At 43.4% G+C, this 23,654-nt stretch overlaps 1 protein-coding gene across 1 annotated transcript; it reads left to right on the top strand.

The window, feature by feature from the left end:
• htr2cl1 (5-hydroxytryptamine (serotonin) receptor 2C, G protein-coupled-like 1) lies at nt 1-23,654 on the top strand. Its single transcript, XM_061031780.1, has 6 exons — nt 1-1,105; nt 12,227-12,427; nt 19,511-19,674; nt 19,799-19,952; nt 20,927-21,162; nt 21,828-23,654. Exons 1-6 carry the CDS (start codon nt 691-693, stop codon nt 22,401-22,403), a joined length of 1,746 nt encoding a protein of 581 aa, XP_060887763.1. The 5' UTR covers nt 1-690; the 3' UTR covers nt 22,404-23,654.

The raw sequence follows: 23,654 nt of genomic DNA, 5'->3' as shown, positions 1-23,654 counted from the left end.
CTGGTCCTGAACTCTGACTGGCAAGAAGAACAGAACATTTAAAGGACCCCGATACAACCAACCTCAGCATCAAGGTTTACCGCTGAGTGCAGACGTTAACTGAAGTACTTCTCTGCAAACTCACTGGCAAGGATCTGTTGGCGCGAACAGTTACCAGGTGGTAGCCATGGATATGACGGAACCAATTTTGAGCTTTAAATTTAAAACTCTTGAACTCCTGTTTTCATTCAGAGGTGGATGTGACTGAACACCAAACAAACGAGACATTTTTTGGGACGCATTTGCTTCTTGTACACGTTGAGAACTCTTGGCCAGTGACCCATTGGCAAGAAATGGCAGATCCGAACTTCAGGGAACTATTTCCTTTTTGCAGCTAGCAATACCTTATTGGATCATAGTATAAAGTTAAAAACTATAGGAGCTAGTTCCTCCCAATCCCTTCTTCCCTTTCACTCCCCATCCCCAAAGTTGCTTCCTCCCTGTTTTTCCCATTACCCCAATCCTGTTGATATTGGTATTCTGTTAGCATCACAATTCCATTACCAAAGACATCTTCCAAAACTTCTCGACTCTGTCCAGCTCAATGCTCAAGGTATCTTTCGTTACACCTTTTTCTTCCCTTTGCTGGTGAAGAAGGATAGTTCTAAGTCTGTCTTTGAATCCCCTGTTGAGTAAGGCTCTGTCTTTGGCATGGGCGGCCCAGCAAGGGCTCTACTGGGTGGGTTCAGTACAACCACGTCTTCCCTGGAGGTTGGAAGTCGGATGGCTTGGCCGAGCAACAACCCCCTCGACCTCAACCAAACCCTCTCATGGGGGATCGGGCTTGGGGGCGGTGGTGGAGGTGCGGCGGCCATGAGTGGAGGCGTGGACAATTTTACCCAGGAGTCTGTCACAAGGACGGTGATTAAAGAGAAAAACTGGCCGGCCCTGCTCATACTCGTCATCATCGCACTGACGATCGGTGGAAACATCCTGGTGATTCTGGCAGTGTCGCTGGAAAAGAAGCTCCAGAACGCCACCAACTTCTTCCTGAGGTCACTGGCTGTGGCGGACATGCTAGTAGGCATTTTGGTTATGCCAGTCTCCCTCATCAACATCCTCTATGGTGAGTAATTACTTCCTATAAAAACATTTAAAAACAGATGTTCTCACACAAAATGATCTGACTGTCTATCAGGCGAGTCCTTCCATCAATAGAATAAGTAAACAGATGATTTAATCTGCTTTGAGTGCTTATAATTATTGTTTTCTTTCTATACAGCTTCTCACTTTAATCGAAAAAAAAACCACATTTCCATGCCTCTAAATCTCACCCAATATTTAAACAATCCTTGCTAGAGATGTCGACTCCTGATCTCAGCAGCCACCCACTCCCCAGCTGCTGACAGCACACAGTGATGTGCGCCCTGTCATTATTCCCAAAACATTTTTCCGGAGCAACCATTGAAATAATTATTGCTTCTGAGACTTAGACATTGCACACTGTTATATTGCAAGTGATCCAAGAGTCAGAGCATGCCAAGCTGATAATTGCAATATCATACCAGCTATCAACTGCTGTTCTTGCTTACAATATCCCTGCCAGGACTCTGCATGAACGCCCACATTTGCTTAATAGGATGTCTGCTTGTTATATGGTGGGATGTGTATTGAATCTCTTCTCCAGTATTGAATAAAAACATTGAATTAAAGACAGGCTGCCCTCCTCTAACATTGAGCTCATTTTTGTACATCCACACCAAACGGTAGTTTCATTTTTTTCCCTCTGTACCTGCAAATGTCAACATCACAGAACTGATCACAGCCCTGATAGCAAGTCAAACTCTTGGCAGAACTTCAGACAATCACAGACTGACCTTTTCTGTGATGGTAATCCTTTTCTGTGCCCACGTGTCTAACTTGCTAAGTATTTAAAGAACTTTCCAATTAATCTTTTAATCTAATATCAGACCTGCAACAGTCAGGAGTCCTTCCCTAAATGTTCATAAAGGCCTCATGAAATCTAATTGCAAGACTTTTAGATCAGTCAAAGTGCAAAACGTCTGCCTTGCGTGATGGAAATATGGAGCTATTACTGAATTTCAGGAGACCCATATGTCTTTTGCAGAAGATTTAATTGTAGCCATTGGCGAGGAGAATGAAGATGGACAGAACAATCATAATAACTGTGTTAATGCCGCCCAATTCTGAAGGTTTTCCTGTCTTGGGAACCTTGCTAGTCTCTATGGTCACTTGGTAGCGGTCACTCAGCATTAAGAACAGCAACAGAGTGCAGAGTATTAATAAATTGTGTGGCAAAATTGCAGGTTCATGACTCTCTCACCTAACACGCCTGTATAAAGTAAGGAGATTGAAGGCCCAGTCAATCCTGGCTGACCACTGAAATCCTTTGTCCAAGGAGTTTAAATTGCCTCTATCCTGCCGCAGATTCAGCCTGCCAGCATGTAGGACAAAGAATCAAATTAATATGTTCCTGCTGCCATCGCCCCTTTAAATGACTCATTGTGTTGCCTTTTCACCTGTTTTGACTTTTACCTCTGAGTGTCCTTCTTATGTTGTACGTTGGTTGTTGGCCGGATGAATGTATATTTTTACTGCTGACTGCAAAAAGAATTGCCATAGGGATAATAAAGACAACCTTGAACCTTGAAACCATTGGGGCGGCGGTGGCTTAGTTGGTAGAGTCGGTCGTCTCTCAACGGGAAGGTCGATCCCCAGCTCCTGCGGCAAAAAAGCGTCATTGGGAAAGACACTTAACCCTGAATTGCTTGCACTGATTCATCGGCAGCGTATGAATGTGCATTAATGGGATTAATTACTTCTGATGGTGACTTTGCAACCAGTGTGTGAATGGGTAGGTGTGGCATACAGGGTAATATGCTTTGAGTAGTCAGAAGACTAGACAAGAGCTGTGCTAGCTCAAGTACATTTACCATTCAGAGATCAGTCGTATGTCCTCAGGTGGCCTAAGAGGACACAGTTAAAGTGATACAACTTGAAGGATAGGGTTTGTTATTTGTCTTAAAGCTTGCTTCCCTAGGAGACAAAGTCAGTCCAGTGTTACAAAGACAGCTTTGACTTACTGAATTTATTCTGGAGACAGAGAGATGCAGTAGAGAGACAGGCTTTGTCCTTAGGTTTGCAACTAGCCTGAAAAGGGATCTCAGTCATTCAACATTTGTCTTTGGGGCACAGGAGGGGTGCGGTGAAAGAGCATACTCCCCTCCAGTCTGCTGACAGCAGAGACACCCAAATATTAATAACCTGACATGACAACTATGTGACAGGCAAACAAATTTGCAAAAAGGTGTTTGTGCTCGGTCGGTGTTGAATGATTTGACATTTGATTTCTGTTAATGTGAGAAGTATTCAGCTGTTATCAGCCGGTGTCACATTGTGTCATTCTGTGTCAGTCTGAGAAAACATTTTGATGAACTGAGTTTGGATGCAAACAGTGACGGAGTATGAGCCAAACGGTTTTGTCTGAGAGGACAGTTTGTACCATTTCAGCAGTGTGACAGCAGAGGATGACAGATTGGGAAAAGTCAACAGATGATATCCTGACAGGCCAAATATGGGTTAAATCCGACTTAATTGGGTTTTGTGCTCATTTTAATTGTTTTCTTGGCAGTTGTTTTTTTGTAAGTGTGTCAGCACGCCGTGTGGGTAACATAGAGGGGGATATATATTTTAAAACTGCTCGCAATGCGTCAAAATGTTGCTACAGTAGTGAGTGAAACTGGTTCCTATAGCTGTTTGACATGCAGTTGGTCTTTGAACATTTATTGATAACTTCTTACTGAGCATCAGGGGCTAGATGGGAACATGAAAGGGTGAAAAGGTTCAAGTGCGGATCGATGGAAGTCAAGAACCCAATAAGAACACAGCCTTTACACCTTATTGATGGAGTGTCAATAAGATCAGTGGTTCAGGGTTAGAGATAGAAATATGAATTGAAACATGGCTATGGATAGTAAAAGATAGCTGAAGAAGTGTTATCAATCAGGGAAGTAAAGCAGTAGAACGGTTATGAGTTGCATTTAGTTTTTAACAAACTGTGAAGAAATTAGAACCCCAATAAATTGACACTGTATACCGAGAAAATGGAATCCGATTGGACAACAATAATAAAGAAAGTCTGCATTTGGTCTCAAGAGGTTGGCACACCCTGGACAGGCCAGCAATCAATCAAAGGGCTCACTAATCCGGGCTGATGTAAACATTTTCACGTTGATCTACACATATGGAGAGAGTACATAAGAGCTGGTCTTCCAGCATTTGGCCCTGCAGCTGTTTTGTATCCTCAGAAAAAAAAATGTCTTCCAAACTTGATATATGTGAGTCTTTGCTCTGTAGCTATCATCCTTCAGGAATACTAAACAGGACGGGAAAAAAAAGGATGATTGCCGCTTAATGGCTCGTGCGTGGTCAATGGACACACTCGCCCGCTTGCTCTGTATATTTGTCTGTTGGCTCAAGCTACTGCTGATTGCTCGGACAATAATCAATGTTTCGCACAAACAAACATTGACAGGACTGTAGTTTCCCTTTGTCTGCTACACACAGGGACACACATGCACACAAAGTGTCATATATATGGACACACACTTACAATAGAACACAAGTCCCTTTAAAACACACCCTCGAGAGTATGGATCTACACTTGCCCTGTTATCCATCATACTGCTACTTGACTGCATGGATTCAAATGGAGGGCCAAGCATTAGACTAAAAAACACAGAAGGAACACAAAGTACAGGCAGGTCACAAAATGTTCAAATACGATTTAAGTCGACAGCAAATCATTCAGTACACGGGGATAATGATGATGATGATGATGATTATGATGACGATGGCAATCATGATGAAAAATGATGCTGATTGTAATTAAGCAACTTATTTTAGCAGCACACACACACACACTCAGTCTGCTGTTGCACACATTCTTTAATTGGCATTACCAGGATGATGATTAAATATAATTGATGGAGTCTGAGCTTCCAAAATAACAAGCAAAGGAACACACAACTACACACACACACACACACACACAGGCTGGCTCTTCCTAATGGCCCAATATGAAAACAAATATGACTTTCAATGGTCTTTGGACAGGAGTAATGTTCTTAATGATGTTGATCAGATCATGCTGTTCAGCAAAATGTCACAAATGTCCCGATGTCTGTCCTGACCTCGACTGGCCTTAACACATAGTGGTTACCTCATCAGATGACCTAAGTGTCTTGTGTAGCATGTTAATGGTTGGACACAGTGTTCAGCATGTATGAAAGATAAGGTGATGTGGGAGAAAGCCCTGCACAGGGAAAATACAATGTACCATTTATCATATTCAGACGGCCTCCATTATCTTTTGACATCAACATATGAAGATACATCATGTTTTAGAAAGAAGGGAAGGTGACTGGTTGCTCATGTGGTCAAAGGAGATGAGAAAATGTAAAGGTAATGTCCCATCCATCCATCCATCCATCCACCCATACATCCATCGATTCAATCAGCCCATCCATCCATCCAACCATCCACACATCCATCCATCCATCCATCCATCCACTGAACCACCCATCCATCCATCCAACCACCCATCCATCCATCCATCCATCCATTCATCCATCAATTCAATCAGCCCTCCATCCATCCACCCACTGAACCACCCATCCATCCAACCACCCATCCATCCATCCATCCATCCATCCATCCATTCATCCATTCATCCATCAATTCAATCAGCCCTCCATCCATCCATCCACCGAACCACCCATCCATCCACCCATCCACCCATCCATCCATCCATCCATCCATTAATCCATCAATTCAATCAGCCCTCCATCCATCCACCCAACCATCCATCCATCCATGGAACCACTTAACCATCCATCCATCCATCCACCCACCCATCCATCCATCCATCCATCCATCCATCTATCCATCCATCCATCCACCCATCCACCCATCCATCCATCCATCCACCCATCCATCCACCCAACCACCCATCCATCCACCCAACCACCCATCCATCCATCCACCCATCCATCCATCCATCCACCCACCCATCCACCCATCCATCCATCCACCCATCCATCCATCCATCCACCCGTCCATCCACCCAACCACCCATCCATCCATCTATCCACCCATCCATCCATCCACCCATCCATCCATCCACCCATCCATCCACCCATCCATCCACCTAACCACCCATCCATCCACGGAACCATCCATCCACCCAACCAACCATCCACCCAACATAGAGACAAGTAACCTCACACAGAAAGGTCTCCTGTCCCACAGTAATTCAACCCTTCTGTTTGTTAGGCAACAGTCTTTACTTTGCACCACAGCGCAGCCCACTGTCTATTAAACACCAACAAACATAACTCCTTAATATTACACAGTGGTCTTTTATACCCTCAGCAAAACCAGCAGTGCTTCAAGAAAGTGTTCAATTCTAAATAAACAGCAGAGCAGTATTTTTATTTTTCTGCTATACTCCCGACTTTGCTTTCGCACAGAAAAATGAGAAATTGCAGTTTGATCTCCTGTAATGACGACGTGTCTGGAAAATGAATGCCTTTCCACAACCATTTTACTATTGAACTTTCATCTCGTTGCGACTTTATTCAAAGTGTGATGTTGAACATGACGTTAGAGAGATAAGGTAACATTATAATTTACATTCAATTGCTTTTTTCCCCCTTTCTTGGCGATGAAACGTTGAAGTGATAATAAAACACTGATAATATATGAAGCGAGGATTATTACTCATGTTTGCTGGTGTGTGACATCAATTCGGCATGACTGAATATATCTCACCTTACATCGTTCTTAGAATCATAAAGAAAACGTATAACACATCTATGAATATTTAAAGCACAGGAATATGGTGTTACATGTACAACTAGATCAGAAGAGGAAGATGAAGAAACTCAGATGGGAGAAAAGGAGGAGAGAAGGAGATGAAATCTTTTAGACTCTGTCGGATAACACACACACACACACACACACACACACACACACACACACACACACACACACACACACAAACACACAAACACACCCACATACACAGCCTTGGAGTAAAGGACCTTCAAGGCCAACTCAATCAAAGTTATCGCTGAAGGCTATCTCCCTGCATGGGGCCCAAATTGGAAACAGACAGTCCCTGACAAAACACACTTGCAGAAACACACACACACACACATAGACGAACACACACACATAGACGAACACATATCTCTGACGGGGGATTAATCTGAGATGTGTCATCTTTGCTTTAATGAATTGGGATGCACGTTGCAAACACAGAGGGGCTGTAATAAGAGATACAATGAGAAACAGAGCGGGAGAAAAAGGTATCGTTACGTTCAAACAATGCGGTAAATTGAACAATACCGAGTCCTCAGTGGCTTGTCAGCCGCTCAGAATGTGAAGAAGAACAGATTCTCTTCATGGAGACTCAGTTAACTTTCAGAAACAAAGATTCCTTAAGATGGCAAAAAAACAGCTGACCTGTTAGCTGTTTCTTCTCTGATGTATTTAACTCCCAAAGGTTTGAGATGTCATCCCTCAATTCAAACTTCATTCCCACTTCTTGTGTTCCTAGTCACACTGTAAACATTAGCGGTCCCAATTCAGAAGGTAGTGTCCTTGAAGGTCCCTGCCTTTGTAGGCTACATAGACCGCTCAGGCTGAGCAGAAATGAGACGCTCAGGTCTACGAAGGATTCCACGTTGTTTGCATTCCTTTCGTTTTTTGGCATCAGTGTTGCCAGCTTTACGACTAAGTTAAACCATTTAAAAAAATGTAAGAGTTTAATCAATGGCCGCATGAAAGGTATAATCCATCTGCCCATCCATCCGTCCATTGGTCCGTCCCTCTGTCCGTCCGTCCGTCCACCCATCCATCCATCCGTCCATCCACCCATCCATCCATCCGTCCATCCACCCATCCATCCATCCACCTATCCATCCATCTATCCATCCATCCATCCATCCGTCTGTCCGTCCACCCATCCATTCATCCATCCATCCATCCGCCCATCCATCCATCCATCCACCTATCCGTCCATCTATTCATCCATCCACCCATCCATTCATCCGTCCGTCCACCCATCCATCCATCCATCCATCCATCCATCCACCTATCCGTCCATCTATTCATCCATCCACCCATCCATCCACACATCCATACATCCATCTATCCACCCATCCATTCATCCGTCCGTCCACCCATCCATCCATCCATCCATCCATCCATCCATCCATCCATCCATTCATCCATCCATCCATCCACCCATCCATTCATCCATCCATCCACCCATCCATTCATCCACCTATCCATCCATCCATCCACACATCCATCCATCCACCTATTCATCCATTCATCCATCCACCCATCCATCCATCCATCCATCCATCCATCCATCCATTCATCCATCCATCCATCCACCCATCCATCCATTCATTCATCCATCCATCCATCCACCCATCCATTCATCCATCCATCTACCCATCCATTCATCCACCTATCCATCCATCCATCCACACATCCATCCATCCACCTATCCATCCATTCATCCATTCACCCATCCATCCATCCATCCATCCATCCATTCATCCATCCATCCACACATCCATACATCCATCTATCCATCCCTCCGTCCACCCATCCATCCATCCATCCACACATCCATCCATCCATCCACCCATCCATCCATCCATCCATCCATTTCATTTGAAATGGCACACAATGACGATATGCTAATGAAGGACACGCCCAAATGGATCCAACTGACCTGCCCCTGAGCTCTATAGGGACAAACATGAAAACTGATTCCCATTGCAGCCATCACATGCTACGTTACAGCTCGGCATCTCCATTGATGATTTTGCGCTTAAAAGATTCAACACCTGAAACGCCTCATGCAACACATTTCAGTCTCTTGATGTCCGGTTTCCTAAAAATCTCCCTCATTATAAAACGTTTGAATGTTTTTGATGCATTTCATAAACACATGCATCACACATCCAACACACCCCTGAGCCGGCTGAGTAACACCTCGTCCATGTGTGTGTGTGTGTGTGTGTCTCATCATGGAGTAGCCCCAATGGATGTTTGTCCTCTGAAAACTTATGCAAGCTGCCTCCTACTTTACACACACACACACACACACAAACAAGCGTGTGATTCACTCTACATGCCATTACATATGTCCCGCTCATGCTGCGAATTATAAATGAAAACAGGAAGTGAACACGTGTGTGTGTGTGTGTGTGTGTGTGTATGTGTGTGTGTGTGTGCGTGCGTTCATGTGTTTGTGTGTTTTTCCTCAGGTCCTGTCCTCTGTAGAAAACGACTTCTTAGAAATAGCTGCCGGCGAAGTAAGACACAGAGAGACTTTGCGGTGTGCGGCTTCTTCACAAAGCTGACACAGCTGGAAATAAAACAGAGGAGCACCTTCAGTTACATTTCACTTTCATTTTTATATTATTCCTTACAAGTTAGACTTTAGGGGGGGAGGGGGGGAGGGGGGGTGAACCTTCTAGAAACAAAGGAAAAGATTTCCTTTAAGCTGTGAGCTTTGAGTCCTCTTTAAAGCTTTCTGCTTCTGTATTTCACACGAGTCACCTCCAATTTCCAGAACTCCACATAATCAGAAAATACATCATATTTTGTAGTTTTTTTGCAGCCATATGCTTGAATATCTTCTTTTTCCCCCAGTGTACCCCCTCTTTGCTGGAGGCTCAAACAGCGCCATGCTATCATTTAAGCCTGCCAAGCAGCCAACTAGCCAATTAAGCTAATTAATTTACCCCAGTCTAAGCAAAGGTTAACCCATTGATTCGATTAGTCTCTCAGCGTGAACGCTCCCTGCTGTGTTATTCCGTTAGTCCCACTGGCCCAGTGCTGAGATAGTCGAGACAGATTTTATTCCCCGTGACCCAAGCTTGCTCCCTCCTGCAGAGCGATGAGCCAAGACACTGAGTCAAAACCAACTCTACAGGGTATCACGCTGTCACTCGCTGGGACTTTTGACCTCCCTGTGGAGCGGGACAAAGAAGGATTTGACTCGAGGGGGATGGAAAAAAAATGTCTGCTTCTGTTTCCTGCTGGGAGTTAAATGACTGTTTTACTGGTGTTTGATGAAGTGTTATGTCAAGTATAACACTCACTCTGGTGTGTGAAGAGATTTTCAACCTTTACATTTTTAACTGTTATCCTTTGGCAAAAAGTATGTCGAATGTTGGCCAAAAACAACTTGCTAGCTAGCGTTGGCTAACATATGGCACACGTATGGCAACACTGTTTGCTAACAATAAAATGGTATATTCTCAGATTTCCTCGCCCTGTTTTATGACATCTAAAATTCTCCATTCCCCTGTAATGATCAGCAAAAGCCTCTAGAGGAATCTGCTTATAGATATACATAAAACCATGGTACACAGACGACATATACGACCATATGTTTGGGATGTAGAGTCTCACATTTGCACAACTCTGCCTCGAGCTAAATGCTAATGCCAGCAAGCTAACATGCTCACTGCTGCAGTGTAAACAAGTTGAAAATATGTAGTTGTAACTGTACCCGAGAGCTCCAAGTTCATGATTCTAAGCGTATAGAACTCATTTGAATAATATGTACAGGCTGTGTCTCTGCTAAATCTGATTTAATGAGTCATTCCCCTGTGTGGGTGTAGCATTGTAGTACACAATCTGTCAATCTTTATCTTTATAACCTGCCTTAATCAACGTTGGTATTCATTATTCCCCTTTTGTCAAATCCTTTTTTCATTGTCTTCATTGTCAGTTTTTTAATCTACAAGTCAGCAGGAGGCATCAAACCTTGAGTCTTTGACAAAACAAGCTACAAACACTTCCTTCACACAAAGCCTGAGACTCAGCAGAGCTTGACTCATCTTTTCCATTTATAAATATTCACCGTGTTCATCCAGCGTACAGGAACGTACAAACACTCACCGCCCCGCTGCCGACGCTTACATGTCATTAACTAATCTACACCTTTAATCTCCGACCAAAGACATGTCCACTCGTGTAATTCATCTTCATCATAACGGCCATGGTGTCACCTTCAAACCTTTGTAAACATTGTAATCAAACTGTGGCATTAACCCTGACTCCTCGTGGGATCCGGGTAATGTGATGTGATGTCCTCTCGTTAATTAAAGTTAAGTCGACCTCTGCTTAGTGCATCTAAAGCCTTCAGACTCTGCTGGGCCTGATGACATTTAGTCAGTCGAGCGCTCGGAACAGATTGGACATATCCACATCACTGACTTAAAAAACAACAACAGTGCAGAAACAGCAGCAGAAAAGAAACCAGGGCCCGACCAATTTGGGACTTTTGGGGCCGATATCGATATCGATTTTGGGGAAAAACACTCCAATACCGATATATCGGCCAATATCTTTTTTTGATCTATCTTCCATCTTTAGAGATAGATAGATATAGGTATTCACATTTATTTTGTTGATCCCTCACATGCAGTTTTCAAACACTTGTGGAATAGATGTACAGTATAACAATCACTCAACTGGAAAGTAACTGCGCATGTACGTTCATCAGCGCTTGGCACTCTGGAGTACTGCTAGTGTAATACAATGAAACTGAAATGAAATGGTTTTTGACTGGTAAATAAATCTAGTAATATCGGCGCATAGCTATGATAAATTTAGCCGATACCCATAGTCACAGGATATGCTTATATTGGCCGATATTAACGCTCGGCCGATAAATCGGTTAGGAAACCAGAAAACTAACATGTAGACTGGGCAATAATCTTTGTAGTGAATAAAACATTAAGAGATCCATTTTTAAACCCAATGTAATGTGATGCCGTCAGAATCATAGGGTGTCAGAGGCGGGGCTTATGTTTCAAGTATTTGGGGCTGTGTTGGAACAGGCAATCCCCACACAAACTTGCAGAAGTCAGTACCCCAGTTGGGCCACCCTACTCAAAAAAGTCTGGACATGCCCCTGCTTGCACCTGATCATGCAGCAAAAGGTTCTCAAACTCAATTATTCCACTCGTGTCATAGTACACTGTAGAGCATGCACTAATCATGATTTGAAGAAGGGCCTTAATTTCTCACTTATAGGAGAAATGTCATAATTACGCCTTCATGACTTCCTCTTTCATTCGAACCTCTTTCCTTCCACCTCTCCCCTCATTCTCTTTCTTTCCTCCAGACTATGCCTGGCCCCTCCCCAGCGCTCTGTGTCCCATCTGGATCTACCTGGACGTGTTGTTCTCCACTGCCTCCATCATGCACCTGTGCGCCATCTCCCTGGACCGATACGTCGCCATCCGCAACCCCATCGAGCACAGCCGCTTCAACTCCAGAACCAAAGCCATGATGAAGATCGCCGCCGTCTGGACCATATCTATAGGTCAGAAACACATCCCTCACACTTCCTCGAGAAGAGTCAGTTTGACGATTCCTTATTGTGAAGTAGTCTCAAGCATCATCGAGTAGATTACACCTAATCAATCACGGCCACATTTGCATGAACGTGCCCTTCAGAGTCATTCTGTCAAGAGGGAAAACAGATTGATTTTGAAGACACTCTTCACCTTTTTTTCCTTTGATGCCGGAGCGCCTCTGCTGATGAATTTGAAGGCTCTCGACTAATGCAGCTGAGCTCAGCTGATTAAAAGATGCAAACAGAAGGTTAAGAGTCAATGTGAGACATGATGGAGATTTAAAGGGTCAGTTCAATAGGATCTGTAGCGTAGATTTGCATAGCACTTTTATCATGCCTTTTTCTTTCAGCTTGTGATATGTAACAGTTGAAATTGTGGAATGTACCTTTAAGACATACCGTGTTGCTAAGTGACTAGGGGAGCGGTGTCACTAGACGGCCCCCTGTTTTTATCCTTGGAGTTAGTTTGAGCGGCACGTCTGCCATGGACGGATGCCTGTCACCGAGCTACTGCTTTCCTTTTTCTCAACTCAACGGTGCATTGAGCGTTCATGTGGACCCCGTTTTGCTCATGTGTGATAAAATAGCAGCCGTACAACCAGGCTTTGTGAAACCCCAGACACGTGTGATTGTGCACTTTACTCTCTCCAACGCGCCGAGAAAACCTCAGGTATTTACATTTATCAAAGCCAGAGAAATTCTTCATTTTAAAGTTGTAACGGGACGCGTCTTGTACCGGCGGCGGCCATGACAGACACGACATATTAATCATTGCCAGTGGCGATTCTGGAGTCTGTTGGGGCCCGAGGCGGATGTTACATTGAAGACAGCTGCATAAGGAAGTGGGAACTGCTACTGAAAGTTGCTGTACCTGCTGCTGTCATAAAATCGTCACGTAAATTATACTTGGATACGTTAGCTTGTTGCTAAACATATTCTCTTCCTCAGGTCTGTTTGGCCCGTCGTCTTGACTACGGTCAGCTTGAAGTTTGTTTTCATCTGGGGTGGGGGGGTAGAGTGGATTCTGTGCATTTAAAAACTGAACGCTCTTTCATATCACTTTACCAAACTTTTCAATAGATAAAAAAAGTTACTTCCTTAAATTTCCACAATCATTTGGTCTCCAAATCCTCCCATCTGTGCTTTTTAGAACATTTTTATCGACTGTGTCATATCCCGGGGTGATCAGTTTGCAGTGATTGTGTGTCCTGTGGGGTGAAGTAGTGCCTCCCTCTGAGTAAAGAGTTTAAGGGGATCGGGTTGACTTCTAAAACTTTCCACTCAGCCCTCTCCGAGTCCGTCTGTCTGACCTCCGGCTTGCCTCGTGCCCTTTGAGACCCAGGAGGGCTCCCCGTATCTTAACAAGTACACACATCAACACACTGACACACAAACACTAACGCACACACAGATTACCGGAGTGTACCATTAGCCTAACGTCCTCTGACCTCACAGTAAATATAGCGCTGTGTAAAGTCATTGCATTCACTCATAACCGCCCCCCAGGATACACTGCATTGTTCCAGCGTTTAACGTCCCCATCTAAATGTTCTTCCATCAGTTGAATCTTGTTTTTTTTCCCCCGTCTGATATAGTGAAAGCTAACCCAGTGAACTTGGAGTTACATTACAGAAATCTTATTTGTACCTCAGGGTAGTCATTTCAAAAGTACAATCCGTTTAAAAATGGACGTGTAGAGCGAGAGATTCCTTCCACGAAGCTCTTTTAGAATATATTTCCTTTCATCAGTGGCACCCAATGGTGAGATATTTCCCTTTGAAATAACTCTTCTTCCTACTGTTAGTAAGTGATCATGCTGTACGAGATTACCTCTCGAAAGCAGCATTGATAGATGGAGATGATTGACACATAAAGAGACCAGGTTGTGAGCCAACTTCCTCGCATGGCATTTCTTGACCCTTCAGAACATAAGACCCCTCAGCATGGGCTACAGCCCAGAGTAGTCCTGATAGCTGAACTGGCTAACATCTTGTAGCTTAATTAAGGCAGAATGCTCCAATATATTTCATTTTGATCAATAATTAGACGTTTCAATGACCCCATTTGAATTCCATGCCACCCCACATTGGGTGAAAGCCTGCCTTAGAAGGTTCTGCACAACAACGTTTAGCCATGACTGAGGTCCTTCCAGGTCTTCAGAAACCCCAACAGAAGAGATGTTCTGTGCCTTTTTTTTTTTGCCTTTTGATTGCTTCCCTCCTCTGCCTCCTCTTCAGACCTCTAGTACCAATCTAGACAAAACCGTTTCATCTTTCGCCATAAAATTTGAAATGCAAACAAAGTGGTGATTCACAAACGACCTTATATCGAAGTTGTCAGAAAAGCTGCCCTTTGAGTCATTTGGGACATATCCAAGTCAGGTTATAAGCACTTTTCAGACAACTTTTTTCAGAAGAAGTGCCGTGACTGAGCTCAGTCAGACATGCACACACACAGTGCTGCGCTCCCCCGCTGGCGTCGCTGAAACCATCTCGCCTCTGTAACACCTCTGTTACTAGACGGTACAGAGGGGGATCACTTCGTCCCACCATTACGCTTCCGCGACATTCAGATTGAAGTCCGAAACGTCACAGAGACTAAATATCGCGGCTTGAAATGGCAGTCTGAATAGGGCTTCTGATTTACTTCCGATTTACTTGATTAAGCCGTCTACATTTCTGCATATCAAGGGCTGAGTTAACCAATGTGGCAGCTGAGAAGTCCATCTAGACTGCAAAAGCAGCCAATGACCATGTCAGGCCATGTCTCAGTGGAATCAGTGCTGAAAATAACCTTCACTACTCCCCATTTTCTCTCGTTTATTCTCACCTTCCCTTCGTGACCCCAATGGTTTTAAGGTGATGAAAGCACTGAGGTGAATCACAGCTTTCCTTTAGATTCACCTGACTGCTCTACATGAGGAAAAGAGCAGCTGGATGTAATTATTTATTCCCTTTGTGTTGTGCATGTTAAAACCTATAATTACTCTCTCCATTCAGGAGCAAATCATCCCGCCTGGCAGACATGTTTACTACCCTGGGAACATCTGTTCAGCAAACCTTTTGAAACTGCCTTAAAGCCAGATTGTTTGATTCTTGAAATATATAAACTTCCTTTTAAAAAAAGAAAGAGAGAGTGAATTGGATTAGTTGAATGAATGAGCAGTAAAACAAACGTTTGCCCACTTGGTTGGGTATTATCACAAGCTTATATTATCCAATTGAAGTTGCAGGATATCAGACCAAAATTGTCAAAACACACCAACTCCATCGTACTGACACTAAGGCACGTCTAATCAATGTCTGTTTTGAAGAATTGATTGTCAGGCTACTTGATCGTAGCCGCACCGAGATGAATCTTGGTCTTCTCAGTACATAAACAACATTGTAGCATGCGTGAACAGATTAAGTGGATCTGAAGTTCCCTTTTCCTCTGCAGCCCTGCACAACTGGCTACGTTTGAACGATAAGAAATCTGCCCACTTTACTGTTGGCATTTCCTTGACCCCTGTAAAGGTTTCGCTGCATGCTGCTATGATTGAGGTCTGACAGGGTTTACAGCGATCCATGCCGGAGGATTAGCAAGGAAACATCCAACAGAAGAATCCTGCAGCCAATCTCTCTGGTGACTCAGAGAATGTTTCCTGCTGACATGTGTGTCCGGTATGATAGCAGCATGAACGTTATAAAACACTATCCAGTCCCTGATTGTGTTCCCATAATCTCTAAATATCTTAAATGAACTGTACATTTGTATTATTTACAGTGAATTTGCAATGGATGTCTTTATTTTAAGTTGAGTCTAATCAAGTGGAAATATTTTCTCAAAGTATTACTATATTAAAAGACATATACAATAATTATAATAAATAGACGTAATCACAAGGAAAACATTTCAGAGCAGCTGATACGATGATTTTCCTGATCTCCCTCTGCAGGTACAATAATCTTCCACCGGCAGTACTACCTCCAGCTGTGATCTGCCACAGAGCCAGTGCGTTTGCATACCACGTTATTTTTCCCGTTGTGAGCTCTGTGGAGTTAGAAAGTGGGAGACCAGCTTTGGCTTTGGCAGATAAATATTACCCACTGAGGGAATGAAATCTCCTGCATTTACACTTTAAATGACACAATATTAGGCATACATGTGTTTGGTTTCCAAAGGTTAACAATTTTAATTTATGTCACAAAGTAGCTTGAAGTTATCCATCAGGAACTGATCTTTCTTGAAGCTTTGGTTCCCCAATATAAAAATACAATATACATGCTATTTCTACCTGGGAGAGATTGCATGTTTTAGTTTAAAGTATGACCAATATAGTGCCACCAGTACTCTGGTTAACCCATATACATCTTAGAAACTGTTCCAAAATGCAAAAAAAATGGACATTTATTTTGTTGGTGAATGTGATGTACAGTAAGTCCTTACTACTGTTGTGTTTGGCACCTGTGGACTAACGGGGCCTTATTTTACTAACAAAGGAGTAAATGTGATAAGGTGACCCTTAGGGTGCTTTTCAGGTTGACCATGTGCCCTTTAGGTTTCCCTTCCAGTGGAGAAAGTGTTGCTTCCCTTGAATGCCCTTCTGGTAGGAAATGGGTCGTAAAGTGCTGTTTATGTGTCTTTCTGACCGGAAAAAATGTGATGAAGGGCTCTCTGGGGTGTCCTGCCAATGGGGGAAAACATAAATGTGTCCTTCCATGGAGAATACACAATCGAAGCTTCAGAGGACAAATCTCAATAGATGACCCAAGAGTGTCTTTCCAATGTAAAAAGACATCTTCAAATGAACAGTAGGGTGCTCTGCCAGGTTGGAAAATATGTAAGAGTGACGTCCAGGGTGTCCTTCAAATTGAAAAAATATGACAGAGTGCCCTTTTTTGTTGGAGAGTGGCGAAAAGAAAGTAATGCTCCCTCTGGTGTCCTCCCAATGGAATATAAATAATGGTGCTCTCTAGGGTTACCTTTCAATAGAGAGAAAACAAGATTGTTCCTACCAGGTTTCTCTTCCAATGGATTAATTATGATAGAATGCCCTCGTGTGTGTCCTTGCAGTGGGGGTTATTGAACATAGTTCCTGGTGAGGTGCTTTGAAAGTGGAGTTGAAGGTTGAATAACTTCCCTGTAGCGAGACCATCCAGTGGAGAAACCCCAAAAGATGCCTCAAGAGAGTCCTTCCAATGGAGAAAACAAGGAGTGACCACTAGGGAGAATACCAGCGGAGAAATTGTGATCCAGCGCTGCAGAGTTTCTTTCCAGTGGAGAAAGCACAAAGCAGCTCCCTACATGCAGCTTTAGAACTTTTGATTTGACCGCTGGTCCCAATTGCTTACGACTGATGACTTTTGGCCTACCTCAAATCCGACTCAGGAAATGTCAAGGACAGACATAACAAAACAGGACGCTTACAACATACACTTTTTCCTAGGGATGCCTCGGTTCAGCATTGGTGTTGGTCAATATTGGCCCCATTGGCAGACATCGGCACATCCGCAAATATCGTGGCATGAACCGATGTCAGTGGCCACTGTTTTATTGTTATTGTGCCAAATCAATTGAACGCTGGCGTCCAGTACACCCAATTACTGATTCAGAGATCATGCTTTTTATTGGGCAGATGAAGTCACCTGTTGAACAAAATCTGACTGGTTTTCATTGTCAAACATGAGAGAAAATGGTGGAATTGGTAATGTGCTAAATTATCAGTATTGGCCCTGATTTACCCAATCGGTGCCTCTCTACTTTTTTACAGGATGCTACTTTTATGCAATCAGGGTGAACCAACTCATTTAATTCTCCTGCACTTACCGTTTGAAACTGTGTGAATGAATCATGACTCTACCTTTGGTAACTTGGACTCATTAGTCAGAAATGTTTTCACATCTCAACTTATTCGGACATCGACTGAAGAAAATGTTTCCAATTAATGCAAACAAATTCATCCTCTCGGGGCAGTGTGAGTTCAGTCATTTGCAACGATTGCATTAAGGGAGCTCCTCTGCTCCAAATTGGGTTTTGATGTCGGCCCGGTCACCAGCTGTGCAAGAGAAAATGATGTGCCTTTCCCTCTAAATGAATTATGCCAGCCCACACTGAGGGCAAGGGGGGGGGGGGGGGGGGGGGGAGAGAGAGGAGATGTCCTGACTTGTCTATGAAACACTCCCGGAGAAGAAAACCTGGAGATATTTTTTGTCCTCAGTGTGTGTAGTGTTCTCAACCAAGTCCAGGTCAGAGAGCACTTTGAACAGAAAAGCTTTTTGAAATCTGAAGCGGCACATTAGTCAGTGTTATTATCATAGGTCACCAAACCAGCTCGGCCTCGACAGATTCGCTCTCACCTCAGTCTTTTGTCAGCCAGTTTCCTCTAACAGCACCAAAGCAGCTATTAAAACTCCATGAACATCCATTACACAATGAAAGAATCTAGTTGCAAACTGATTTATAGCAGGTGGAGCTTTCATTTTCACATTTTAAATGTGTGTTAAGCTGCTGATACTTCTCACCCTTGTGATAGTGAAAATGTGGTCTGAACAACAACAACATGAAGACACCTAATCACATCAGAATTGGTGGAAAATGAAGTAATTGGCTTTTAATGAAAAATCTAATGTGTCTTGGGATCATTATGTGGAAACAACTGAGCAATTTACAGCCAGGATTTTTAGATTAAATGAGCAAAATGTCCTCCTGTGTTTGGTTTAAAGTCAATTTAACCATAAAACAACTTTTACTGTCTGACTAAATAGTTCACAGTTAAATCAATCTCCAGAGAAATAATTCTGCATTTGTGAGATTTTTACGTCACCTTCAAACAAACAAGGGAATGTTTGGGATTGTGTTGAAGATCGGGGCACCGTTTCCCTGTAATCATAGAGCGAGTTATGTAACAATATTGAGGGTGTTAAAGGTACAATATGTAGATTCCACCACCAGGGGGCTCTCGATCGATACTACAATGTCGTGTTTTGCAAAAAAAACAGGAAGAGAAAAGTACTCAATGAAATATGAGAAGTGATTCTTTTTAACAGCGGCTCATCTCTCTGTCTCAAGGTGTGTCCATGCCTATCCCGGTGATCGGCCTCCACAACGAGGACAAGGTCTTCGTCAACGGCAGCTGTGTCCTCAACGAGGAGCGCTTCATGCTGATTGGCTCCTTCGTGGCCTTCTTCATCCCACTGGTCATAATGGTGGTGACATACTGCCTCACCATTCAGGTAGTCGAGGCCGTCTGCGCCCTCCAAACACTTTTTTATCCTCCGTTAAACTTTATTTTTTCTTCTCACAATAATAAGCGCTTCCTCTTCCTGTTCCTTTTTCTTCGTTCTCTTTGCTCCCCAGGTGCTTCAGAGGCAGGCCACTGTCTTCCTGTGCGAATCGAAAACCTCCTCCCAGCAGCCTTTGCACACACCAGCAATGTCAAATACTTTAAAGCCGCCTACCAGCACCTTCAGCATTCCTCAGATCAACACACTTGCTCCTTCAGACTCAGAAGGTAAAAAAAAAAATCACCTTTAATCGAGGAGTCAGAAATACCCATCTGTTTGTTTTACTGTCGAATGGAGGGAAAAACAATTATTGGCGTTGGTTTTTAATAACCCTCCTGAAGTGCCTTATGTTGGTATTTTATCTTTCTCTTCTCATTCAGGAGGTTTTAATCTCTCCACAAGCTTTAAAGAAAACTAAATTAAACAAATAAGTTGCTCAAACAGCTTGACTGATTTTCTGTTTGTGTTTTCCACTCTTGAGAAATGCTAGCTTGGAAGTGATTGGATGGTGATCTGTTCAAGGAGCACACTATTAGCAGTTTCCGGGGTCATGGGTAACGAAAAAAGAGCCATCTAATAGCTAGCTGGCAAAATTGACAGTTATAGGCTTAATATTTTATAGGCAAAAGTTATTCCTCAAGGTGAGGGGCGTCATGCAAGCAACAATTCTGGGATGGGGGGGCTAAGTTAGAGTGGGGTAAAGGGGTCCATTTCAGAAAAAAATGGGAAGAATTATACCATTTTCTGCATTTTGAAACATTTATAATCAAAAGGCAAAATGGGTATTATTTCTCGATCAGTGTGAAAATCCAAGTAAAATGACTCCCATCCTAATCGCTAATTTTTTCGTAGCTTATTTGTCAAATATCTTCCATACTTTAAATGGGCATGACGCCTCTACTCAAGGTACATATTCCTTAAAAAACAAAACCTGTTTCAAAAGAAAACTCACATAATTGTTGTTTAAGGGAAAAAATCATTTTTTCAACCAATCATCTCAATCTTTATTTGTATAGTGCCAACTCATAACAAATGTAATCCCAAGACACTTAAAAAAAAAAAAAAAAAAGTACTGTTTGTTAAATTATCTGATGTGGTAACCAAGTTGGAAGGAGTCCTACTGACAACAGAAAAATCTGATCCACTTGCACCCCCTTTATCTATTTATGTATCCTTGACTCTATATTTGCCTCTCCCACAGAGCTAAAGCCCCCGCCTCTCCAGAGCAGAAGGAACACCTTAAGCTGTTTTAAAGGCGCAGAGCCCGTCATGCTGCTCAGCGTCTCCACGCCAGACAGCCTCAGCATCATCCCCAGCTCTGAGGTGGCGTCTCAGCTCAGCTCGCCAGCAGCGGGGCCTTCGCGGAGCGACGCCGCGGGTTGCAGTGGGCGGCGGGGGATGATGCAGGCCATAAAGAACGAGAGGCGGGCCTCCAAGGTGAGAAGTAAGAGCTGAGAGTTACAGCCCAGTGCTTATCGGGTGATTTAAGGTAAAGTCGTTTCAGGTCTCTTAAGGCATGTGGCGTTTCTGCTCTATAAGGTTTCTCAGAGCTGCTCGATTGGGGATCATCAACGTGCCAACACCGTGCACATTACAGTCTTTTTAAGCTGCTAACTGTTTACATAAGAAAGCAATTACTACAGCTTTAGAATATGTTTCTTCAAAGGGAATCAAACTTCCAGTGTGCTTCATATTGCTCTTATATTTCCTTATGTTTATATTTAAGGCTTGCACCAATACCAGTTGATTTGTTAGCCAGCTAATGGTATTCATACGTCTGTTTTTGAAGACATTTTCTTCAAAGAAACCCCCAGACTTTTTCAACTGAGTTTGAAACATCGCCTCTGAAAAAGGCGCTTCTAGCAGCGTCAAAAGATATGAAGCGTTGCAGGAGTGGAAGAGGGCACAGTGGGTGATCCGCAATCGGCTTTCACATGAATGCTAGATGAAGACCAAAGCACTTTCATATCTATATCAAAAATTTAAAATCCCAGTCGGAACGGTACACTTAAAAAAAGATATTAAAGAACATCAATCTATGTGATCTTATCTGAACTTCTTCCATCGTTATCCGTCTTGTTTTTTCTTCTTTACTTTTACAGGTCTTAGGAATCGTCTTCTTCCTCTTCCTCATCATGTGGTGTCCCTTCTTCATCACCAACGTCACCTTCGTCCTGTGCCGGGGCTCCTGCAACGAGTCGCTGCTCAACGACCTCCTCAACGTCTTCGTGTGGGTGGGCTACATCTCCTCGGGGGTCAACCCTCTGGTCTACACCCTCTTCAACAAGACCTACAGGAGAGCGTTCTCCAGCTACATCCGGTGTCGGTACAAGGCGGGGGCCAACGCAGCGGGGCAGAGTTGCAAAACCCTCCTGGTGTCCCCGACGTGCCCGTCCCAGTCCGTGACTCCTCTCCTGATGGGCGGTCACGGGAAAGCGGGCATGGACCGCAACAGTAACTGTCGAAACGGCGGCAGGGGGGACAACGGGAGGCTGGCGGTGGACCCGGACGACGTGACGGACGACGACGGGACGCAAATCGGGACAGTGACGCAAAGCCTCTCCGAGTGCCACAACATTGGGATGCTTTCGGAAACGGAGCCGGAAACGGAGGTGGAGCAGGAGCTGTCACTCATCAGCTACAGCCCCGCCTCCAGAGAACACACAAGCAGCGTGTGACTGGGTGCTTTTTTTTAGTTTGAGCTACATCTTCTTTTTGAAAACCTGCAGATTCTGGGCCAAGAGGAAATTTGCCGATGATGAGTTTTTTTAGTTGGTGATTATTGGGACAGGATGGAGGATGGGAACCTAATCCCAAGTCGACCAATTGGATGGAAAACCACCAATTACTTGGGGTCAAATTGTTGGTTTTTACACATAAAAAAAGGCGAATAGTGTGCTCTGAGGGAACAGAATGAGATGGACTTCAGCAGAAATCCAGAAGAACTTAGTCTCATTGTTGACCTGGGATGAAGCCAAAGGCCCTCGATAGAGTCCTAATGATGCAGGTTATGGAGTGATGGGGTCTAAATGGAGTCAAACTACAACTTCAAGCCTCCACACTGAGTCCAAGACTCCGCACCAAGCAAAACCAAACCAAAATCTATTTTTGTGCCGGGTCAAGCTTGACATTAACGGTCCTAAAAGTATATATCTGAATGAACCTTTCCAGCATGTATAATCAAACTCTTCAACCGACAGAAATGAGTTTTCTTTTTTTCTCGAGAGGAAAACTTTCTCAAGGCTGCAGTCAAAAAGTTTGTCTGCAGAGGACTGAGAGATGAAGGAATGTACGACCACCGGGTCTCGGGTGGACTCACAGTGCCATCTGGTGGTGGCATGACACACAGATAGGTTGCATCCCCTTTGCATTGAACAAGGGGGTTTTAAAGAGCTAAAAAAAAGAATAAAAAGAGAAGAAGAAATGGCGCAGGCCTTTTGGTCCGATACACCTCGTCTGGCTCTTGCTTCTTTTGACCAAAAACATCGAATCAGGATCGAATCAGAGTCCCAAAATCTAAAAGGTTTCTACTGAAAACAAAGTCTGAAATAAGAGGGAGAAATCTCTTAGTAGTCATGTTGAAAATTAGATGTGAAGTTTGTAATGTAAGGGTGCACAAATGTTCCTAAGATGTCATTCTTTTAAGGGGAAAAAATATAGATTTATGACGTTAGGTTATTAATGTTAGTTTTATCGATTAGCTTTCATTGTTGCACATTCAGCCCAAAAACCAAAATGAAGGTCCATGAAGGTTCTCATGTTACAATGAACGCTTTATTTCCCCCCCAAAATAAATTAATTTAACAAATCCCAGAAAAATCATAAAAGACAAATTTTCTCGTTGAAATGTGTCCAAGCAGCGCTTCCTTAATTCCACCACATGCAGTGAATCAATCACAGTGATGAAGCAGAAAAGAGAAGTTAAGACA

Source organism: Labrus mixtus, chromosome 23 (assembly GCF_963584025.1).
Source record: "Labrus mixtus chromosome 23, fLabMix1.1, whole genome shotgun sequence".
NCBI classification, from domain to species: Eukaryota; Metazoa; Chordata; class Actinopteri; order Labriformes; family Labridae; genus Labrus; species Labrus mixtus.
This window is presented reverse-complemented; position numbering and strand designations above follow the sequence as displayed.